This window comes from Tripterygium wilfordii, chromosome 12 (assembly GCF_013401445.1).
Source record: "Tripterygium wilfordii isolate XIE 37 chromosome 12, ASM1340144v1, whole genome shotgun sequence".
NCBI classification, from domain to species: Eukaryota; Viridiplantae; Streptophyta; class Magnoliopsida; order Celastrales; family Celastraceae; genus Tripterygium; species Tripterygium wilfordii.
This window is the reverse complement of record NC_052243.1, coordinates 11,004,719-11,013,936: the sequence shown is the minus strand read 5'-3', so window position 1 is coordinate 11,013,936 and position 9,218 is coordinate 11,004,719. Positions and strand designations below refer to the sequence as shown.

Sequence of the window (9,218 nt, the reverse complement as noted above, 5' to 3'; positions counted from 1 at the left end):
TCTTAATCTCAAAAACGCTTCAATATTACCCTAAAATCAAAACATGAATGGTTCAAAAGCCACAGCTGAAAAGGCTACTAACAAGCTTTTAGACTTCCATCACCAGATTTGCATGTCATAAGAGTGTCTCATGAATATCGAATCTTTCAACAACACAACACGTAGGCCAAAATATTTGGACCAAACACCTGAGACTTGGTTCAATGTTGATCTCCACATAATGTAATTTTGTCGACAAGAATTGATCAAACACACAAGAAATAGTTCATCAGATCACAGGGCATGCCCATGTATAATCAAGTTTTCAGCTCGGGCGACACGACAACTCCTTCAACGCACACTTGATTTTGCTCTGCAACAACACAATGAAATTGTGAATTTCAAGTGAACAGATAGATTGAATAGAATTCAAATCGGTATAGCATAACTTAGCCGAGTGGTTATAAGTAAAGATTCACTTTCTCACACAAGCAAAGCTTTTTATGTGTTTAACCATAGGCAACCGTTCGAAAGAATAAAACCGTCTCCAAATTGACAATATTGATTTATAGTGTTTGTGACGGATTTTCAAACATTTTCACTCACAAATAATATGAACTTACACATAATTGAGAAACACTCTTAGGCCCCTTTTTCTTCTTGCCATTGAAATGACCACAAAATTGATCAACCACCACAGTTTCTTCAGTTGATATTCTTTCATAATTTGCCCTCATTTTCTTTTGTTCAGACATTGTAGGCAAAATTGTCCGAGACTTTGATTTCCACCTCTGTCGATGGTGAACATACATTTTTATCAGTTAAACTATTGATGTGACCAAAAAATCAATATAAAGAATCTGCATGAACAGTGAGAAATCTACCAGTGTGTGTATATTGGAACAATTTTTAATTTTGAGTTTCTAAGTTAGAACGTGTGAACATTTGGTGTATTGAGTTAGAAATTGACAACTCTTACAATGATCAAAAGTTGTAGGACGCCATTTGTGTCAGAGAAATGAAGAGCAGGAAAGGAAGCACTTACATTGGGCATGGGCTTTGATTTCATCCTGGGACATTTCTGGGCCTCCTGGAGACCACCATTTCTCAGTTCTCGAGCGTAGGCTAGCAGCTGAGCGCGGCGATCATGACCCAATGTTGTTGTTGTTGGCCTTTTGGATTTCTTGATCGGATTCGATTCGTTGTCCGACGGAAATCTCGATTTTTCGACATATATTGTGACGATGACTCCGGTGCTCACATTCTTGTTCTTCGTTTGATCTCTCTTGGCTTCTTTTGTACCGATTGATCTACCCAGCATCTCCTTCAAAGAACACAAAAGGTTTGGTCAGATTGGGATAGAAATGCAATCCCTCCTCTCTCCCTCTCTCACTCTCAAATGGAAATTATTGATTTGTGAAAGTAAATTCTCAATCTGAAAAACTATGAAAGGAAAGGTTGGTTAATGCAAGGTTTTTTGTTACTTTCAATCAGGGGTGTTAAAAAATCATAGAAACCGAACCAATCAAAAAATCAATTGATTGGTTGGTTATTATCAAAAAAATTATATATTTCTTTAAAAATTTATCAATAATTGAAAAAATCGTTGAGAACTAATCGATTGATCAATTAAATTTATGTTAAAAAAACCGACTTGTAATCAACTATTTACACCCCTACTTCTTGTAGATTACAAATTACTTTGGAAGTAACAATCCTCTATCATCCATTCATCCTGAGTTCACAAGGCAAATTGATCACCAATTTAATATGACCTTAACTAATGGGCCTAGATCTTTTAGTATGGCCTAGTCTTTTTAGGATCGCATATATGCTCCAATACCATGTTATAATAGTATAGAGAACTAGTAAAAAGAGGCGAGAGAAATATTTTGACCTAAACCATTTGATGTATTGGCTGGCCATACTTTAGGCTCAAGGCCTTCGTGATTTTGTCCTCCTAAAAAATATCCCAATAGTTATTATATTGAGTCATATTTATACATCACATTGTTTAACTTTCATGGAATGATGTGGGATTGATGAGAATCTCACATCAAAATATGGTGGGTTTGAAGTTTAGCTTATAAGGAAAAACAAACCACCTATTGTCAACACGAGTTTTTAATATAGAGCTATGTCTAAACTTATGATGGTAGACTTGGACTCTCATCTTGTGTGGTGGATATTCATCATTGGTGCTTTCATTGAGAGTCGCACGTGTTTGCGGGCAAGCTCGTGGACTGATACTATCGTAGGCGGGCCTACCCCAGAGCTCATCTCTTGTCGAGTTGGGTTATCAGACAGTGGGTCATATCTTTTGTGGGCGGGTTGGAAAAGACACGAGAACCGTAAAAAGAATATAGGTTGTCCAAGTAAATGGGTTTGGGACGGTTAGTGGGCCGATGGTTGAAATGCTCCAGCCCTAACCATCCACGAGGACGTGCATACACCTAGGGAGAGGATTGATGAGAATCACACACTGGAAGATGGTGTCTATCTTATAAGGAATGACAAACCTCCTATTATCAACTTGAGTTGTCAATAGAGAGTTAAATCCAAACTTGTGATGTTAGACTTGGACTTTCAACCCGTGTGACGGGTATTTATGAGGGAATTTTAACACTTTCTGAAAGACTGGAAAGATACTTGGCATTTCTGCAATGGGGATGTTGTTCATGGGCCTACAATTTTTGGGCCTAAAAAGTTGTTTGCTTCCTCAAGCAGAATTTTTATGGACCGAGAGCGGCCCATATATAATGAAAGGGATAAGTAATCCCCTTCTTCCTTCATCTGGTTGGTTATCCAGAAGGAAAACAATTCTAAGAAAATGGCGCACACACTGGTAATGCCCTTGGCTCCTTCGCTCTCCTTCATATGCAATGGAGGAGGAACTACTACCCTCCCCAATACTGTTTCTCTCCCTAAGATTAGTCCGCCTAAGGTAATTTTCCTTTTCATCTCAATCATTCAATTAGGGTTTCATATTCTTTTTGCTAGAAAATTGTTAGAACAAGTCACGACTGTAGTCTATTGTAGCTTCAGATGTATTATCGATATTTATCAATTTCTTCTGGTTTGAGTGGAATTATGTATTTTATCTCCTCGGAAATTATAAGGAAATTTCGGATTTCCATGCCGCACTGATTTTGGACTATTCTAAGTTCTTTTTGTTAGTTTAATTGTAGCTTGATGTATGTGTTTGAGGAAAGGAAGAGAGTACTCTTTCGGCTTTACATTTATTTTTCCTGGCATATGGAATCGAAAATCGAAACTCAATTTTTGGATTTCCACAGTCGAAGAAATACAATTTTGAATAATTGTGAATTTTGCCTGTTTGGTCAAAATTTACTCTTTCATATCACTGCTTTTTTATGGTTAGCTAAAGCAGTGGCTTAGGGCTTGCTCATTGGGTTGTTAATATTGGAAGCTTTTACAATCATACTTTTGAAGGTGGTTCTATTATCTCGTTCTCCTCTGTTATTGGCAGTTCCGCAGTTTAAGCATCCAGTGCGTTCGTGTTGGAGGTGTGGAGATTCCCAACAACAAGCGAATTGAATATTCTCTCCAGTACATTCATGGGATTGGGCGTTCCAGATGTCGTAAAATCCTCTGTGACCTGAGTATGGAGAACAAAATCACCAAAGAGTTGTCGGAGGAAGAATTGACCACCCTTCGTGATGAAGTTTCCAAGTATATGATAGAGGGAGATTTGGTAATTCCTTATATTAGTTCTTCTTCTTTCAGGCTTTTTGAAACTTTTGTGCTCTTGTCTATTCATTCTAGCCACTTGATTCTTGTATTGTAGAGGCGGTTCAATGCACTTAACATAAGAAGATTGAAGGAGATTCAATGCTACAGAGGGATTCGGCATATTCAAGGTTTGCCATGTAGGGGACAGCGGACAAAGAACAATTGCAGAACCTTGAAGGGTAAAAGAGTTGCCATCGCAGGGAAGAAAAAAGCTCCTCGCTGATAATACTTCAAGGGACTAGCTTTATTATGTAGAGGGTAAGTCTTGCCCTTATGTTTGATTATGAGAAAATGTGCTCCAGATCTTAGTTGCTTGAAACCATTCAACTTGACTTTGTTCCCTGAAGACTTTTTCAAATGTTGCTGTAGATGTGTTCTCACTTCTCAGTAATATATTGCTACCCTTTTCCTGATACATTATCATTTCCTGGAGAGTTTTCACATTCTTTGTATGCATGTGTCTTGATTGCTTGTTGCCTTTTCCTTTATATGGCAATGCATTAGATATTCCTTAATATTTTTTACCAGCCATATCATAAGAAAGACCTCCATATGAGACCGGTACGAGGTGGATCTTACATATTTGAGTACCTTCTACTTTCTTTGCTCAAAGTTCTGGTATAATGTCTGCCCCCTGGTAGCTCTAGGAATATATGTTTGATGCGTAATGATAATGATAAGGCAATTTTCTAAAGTATCTTTGGTATGTTAACAGTTAGTTTTGTTTAAGAAAAAAATTATTAAACCAATATATGATAAATACGTTAGTGTATAAGCTGTGAAAAAAATTGTCAAGTGTTTGGTGAACTCCATAGCTGACGCAAATTTATAAGGTGTAAAAGAATCCATTAAAAGGAGGAATGATAGACCAAGTCTCTCAAAACATATTTCAGCAGTTATAGATATACAAAACCAATAAGAATGCCTCTATATGTTTCATTATTCATTTACATCAAAACAACAGCAGCAGGATCCGCATATATAACAGAACAAAAGAATAATATGCTATAATAAGAAGAGAAGTGCTCAGAGATCAAACATCACACACTAGGAAGACTCAAATCCACCGGCCAATATCAACATCACACTTGGAAGACTCAACCCCACCGGCCAATCTTCCATCAGCAGAGTTCAAAGGAACCTGAAACTCGCACTTAACCTTGGGCTTGAACTTCCCAGTTATGAAATCTCCCAGTTTGAATCTAATCCTCAGATACAAATTCACATCAAAACTATAAACCCCATTCACGGTCTCCTGATTATACTCTGCAGTCTCATCAGCACCAAAGAACACAGCTTGCTGCCCTTGAAAAACAGGACTGATGGTGTTGGTGCTCTTGTGTCCTTGATAGAAATTAGGCAAGTAAACAGATTTCAGCCTCTGGTCCTCGTACAAAGCCCGAGCCTCGATCACGTCATAGTATACCCCAATCTTCTTGTTCGGGTTCCGAATGGTGAGATTGAGCGCAAGGTTGTAATTGAGGTTGTTGTTTGAGGTGAGATTGAATTCAGTGAGCCTGGCGTTGGTCACGTGGAACTTGACCTTGTTTGGGCGGACTACAAGCCAGAAAACGAGGATTGCAATGCCAGCGATGACGACGAGGGCAAGCATGATCTTGAAGAACAGGCTCAGAATGCAGCAGCCGCATCCACGGCGGTGGTTATATCGTGGTGGAGGAATTGAGGGGCCATAAAATGCTCCGTTCAAGTGAGGCTGTTTATCTGCCATAACGAAAAAAGCTTAGAGAAACAGAGAGAGACTTCTGCAATTCCTTTGTAGTTAAATCTGGTAGAGGAAAAGACTTGGTATTGTATTGAAGAATGGGAGTGCGGTATTTATATATAGGGAGAGAGGAGAGTGTGCGCGACGAATTCAATTCACGCGGTTGCTTTCTGCATTTTTCTTAGTGGGTTGGTTAATTTATACGAGAACAGTTGCAGGTATGAACAATGATGGTGCTGTGTAATATTCCTAGGAAAGTTCCAACATAGGAACGCGGTCGTTTCAACGCGTTCTGGGAAATCTATCAGGATAAGCCAAGACTTTTTCTAGGTTATAGTTTAATTGATAAATTTTTATGGGGTCGAATTCGTATGGAATCGGGGTCTTGAGTGGTTCGATTCACATTGGGATAGTGATGTGACCAAGTGTTAGATTTTGGTCGATATTCAAAAGCTCGGATGATGATGATATTGAAAAGTAAAAATATTAATAAAAATGAAATTCAACACGTAATTTAATTATATTTGGACACAACGAGATCGTTGACAAACTCAACTTCTGCCGCGAACGCCAAATCATTCACGTATTGTTGTGATTTGGAGGGAAGTGTAACTTAGTTGACACTTGACAGGCCGACCTGGGCTCACCAAAAGTATTCTTGGGCTCATATCTGCCATATCAATGGGCCAGTGTATATGTATCTGGAGGAAGTTTAGTTACTGGACAACTGATAAGCCGGCCTGGGCTTACCAAGAATAATCATGGGCTGGTTTCTCCCGCATCCACATCCAATAATCATCTTGGCGAGTTCTATTTGTATTCCACTATGTTCAAACCACATTCCAACTGGCGTTGACTTAATTTTGACCCTCTATTTTTTTAGGTATAAGATTTTTACACCCCACCCCTTCAATGAGAGACTTACGAGCAGAGAACAAGGTCAGATCACCCCCGATGAGGAAGATCTCATACTCCACCTCCACCGACTCCACGACAACAGATCTAATAGTAAATTATAGAAAGACCTCTTGCATTTTCAATTTGAACCCTCTATTACAAAAAATTATGTTTAAATGGTTGAAACAATAAGTGATGTGACAATTATTAATAATCCTATTTTTAAAACGTTTTATTTTTAGTGTTATTTTCCGTACTTTCAATGTATAATTAGTATATAACGAAAAAAAATCTGGAGGTGCCCTCCCCGGACCCCCGCTTAGCTTTACCTGCCTCTACATAAATTTATGTGTTCATCTATGACATCCCTCTCATATTATATCCTAACTTTGTCCTTGAACATGCACCTAAGCAAGAAGTTGATAAGTCAAGGAATTGATCCAAGAACACACAAGCCACTAAATCCAATCATCACCGCTTCAACTCCAAGAACACACAGGCCACAAAACATTATTATTACCAATAAAGACCCTGATTTTTAGACATATAACTTATGTCCAAATTTGATTTAATCTGAATTGAACAAATTCGATCTACCAAACCGGATAAAATGTAGAGTGAATATGAGTGTTAGAATTTTAATTGTAAAATTTTCATACTACCCAATTTTTTAAACATAAAAATATGAATATATTAATTTAATGTTTAAGATTATTTCTTAATAAAAAGTATAATAATCTTTTGAGTCTCAAACTCATTCTCTCTTTATAAACATTTTAATGAGCTTGACTAATCTCCATAAAGATGAAATGAGGATGTGATGAGTTTAAGATTACACCCTTCTAAACTCAACCAAACGAGGGAATGAATGATTCTCACTCTCAACTCACTTCATCCCCCCTCAAAATGCAAACCCAACGCCTCATTAGGATTTAAGATTTAGAATTTATGGTTTAGAATTTAATAATATTTAAAAAAAAATCAAAATCTATATATTACTCCATCACATATTATAATTTTTGATCATACATGATTTTAATAGAGAATTGGAGTCAAAAATTAGATCAAGAATTGATGCTCTAATATCGCCGTAGGCATTGCCATTTTTCTCTCTCACATCTTCTCTAACACGCTCATTAGCGCATGACATCACTTGAAATATAGGTGTATATGCACTCCTATACCTAGACATATCGGGAGAGATCCCACGTAACATGAGTCTTAACATATGTGGGTTTACAAACCCATCTTTATTCAAAAACTTAAGCCCATGAATTGGTCATCCCCCATGCCCTATAAACAAGTTCTTTTTATTTTTTCACTATGAGACTTTTGTGTGAATTCCAACACAATTACACTAACACTGAACCAATAGGTTACGCAGAACACTATTTTATCTATCCAAAACAGAACCGTCAACCACAAAACAGCAATAAAAATAAATCTTTACAATGATTTCAAACAAAATTAAATGTGAAAACGCATACGTTTCAACACTACAAGATCCCTTCAGCAGTGCTCCTAAAGCAAAACATAACTTACGAAGTGGATCACGTACTTGAAAGTGAAGAGACAATAGTGAAACAACAATATAGCTAGAAAGATTGTAACAACCCGAAATGAAGAAATACAAACTTTATGTTTCCACCACAGAGGTTGGTTTTACTACAAAATCATCAGCTAATTAAACATCGTATGCATGCAAACTAATCAGATGTTCGGCCAATCCTAACAATCATTGAACTTAAATATTCCAAATTTGAACCACAAAGACAAATAAAATAGATTGCGATCTCATCAAATCGAAATCCATAATTAATTCGAGAAAAAAAAAACATTTTACTCGAGTACGTTGTTCTGAAATTAAAATTTAAAAAAAAAGGGTAGGAAAAAAAAAGGATTCCCTAGTATTTCTTACTAAAAGTGGCACCTATCATCATCCATCAAAATGATTAGCTCATAAGTTTATGATCATACTTCTAAGTATTCAATAATATATATACGCACATGTGTGAATATATATGCTAGCATCCACACGGCATACACGTCAATGCATAGATGAGGTGCAAAAATAAAGAAAAGAAGTCAATTGCTCTAAACTAAAATCAAGAAATGATGAAGCAACCTTTTTCTTTACATGAGATGAGAATGTTCACAAAAAGCATGAGAGCATAGAACAAATTCAATGGACAAAAAGGTTTGCTGCAAAATTACTAGCTCGTGGGCAATGAGGAGCAACAATTTAACATATAATTGACAATCTTTCCCTTCAGATACTCTCCTATCTTACAGGAATTGAAGTCATTGCACACATTCTGACTTGGATTATGACATCTAGAATCTACATTCCAAGAATCTCATAATTAAATCAGTAGTTCAATTTGTGATAATGGTTCTAACATCCATGCATGAGAGAGAACATTATCCATAGTCCATGCACATCATGTTCGAAACGACCAAGACATAACAATCACAAGAATAGAAGACAATCTATTCTCACAATGAATCCAGGATAATATGTGAATACTGTCATTAAAATTCTTACGCTTCAAAGATTATTGTCCATATCCAGTATTTCTTGAACAAAAATTACGAAATCTAAAACGTAGGGTAGAATAAGAAAATTTCAACTACAGACAACAAATATACTAGAGACAACTAGAAATCATAAGAAATCTCATTGCATTTGCATAGATTTATAAAATAAAGTAAAATTAAACAAATGACCCAGCAATGAAATGATCAGCACTAATAACAAGCATGCTACATATATGACTGATCATCCCAAATAACAAAACTGAAGATAGCACTAGGATTTACAATCTAGCGAAGAAAGATGTTTTCATTAACCGAGAGATTCAGTAGA

General features: G+C 36.7%; 3 protein-coding genes across 3 annotated transcripts; 1 reads left to right on the top strand and 2 right to left on the bottom strand.

Annotated features, from left to right (window-relative positions):
- On the bottom strand, positions 1–1,435 carry LOC120011205. The gene is made up of 3 exons (XM_038862269.1): positions 1,025–1,435; positions 603–770; positions 1–352 (listed from the first exon to the last, which is right to left on the bottom strand). Exons 1-3 carry the CDS (start codon positions 1,298–1,300, stop codon positions 305–307), a joined length of 492 nt encoding a protein of 163 aa, XP_038718197.1. The 5' UTR covers positions 1,301–1,435; the 3' UTR covers positions 1–304.
- A 1,331-nt stretch (positions 1,436–2,766) lies between these two features.
- On the top strand, positions 2,767–4,149 carry LOC120011204 (30S ribosomal protein S13, chloroplastic). The gene is made up of 3 exons (XM_038862268.1): positions 2,767–2,923; positions 3,470–3,694; positions 3,788–4,149. The coding sequence occupies exons 1-3, from the start codon at positions 2,810–2,812 to the stop codon at positions 3,953–3,955; spliced, it is 507 nt and encodes a 168-aa protein (XP_038718196.1). The 5' UTR covers positions 2,767–2,809; the 3' UTR covers positions 3,956–4,149.
- A 412-nt stretch (positions 4,150–4,561) lies between these two features.
- LOC120011203 (NDR1/HIN1-like protein 10) lies at positions 4,562–5,607 on the bottom strand. The gene has a single exon (XM_038862267.1). The coding sequence runs from the start codon at positions 5,459–5,461 to the stop codon at positions 4,790–4,792; it is 672 nt and encodes a 223-aa protein (XP_038718195.1). The 5' UTR covers positions 5,462–5,607; the 3' UTR covers positions 4,562–4,789.
- Between the last annotated feature and the right edge of the window lie 3,611 nt (positions 5,608–9,218).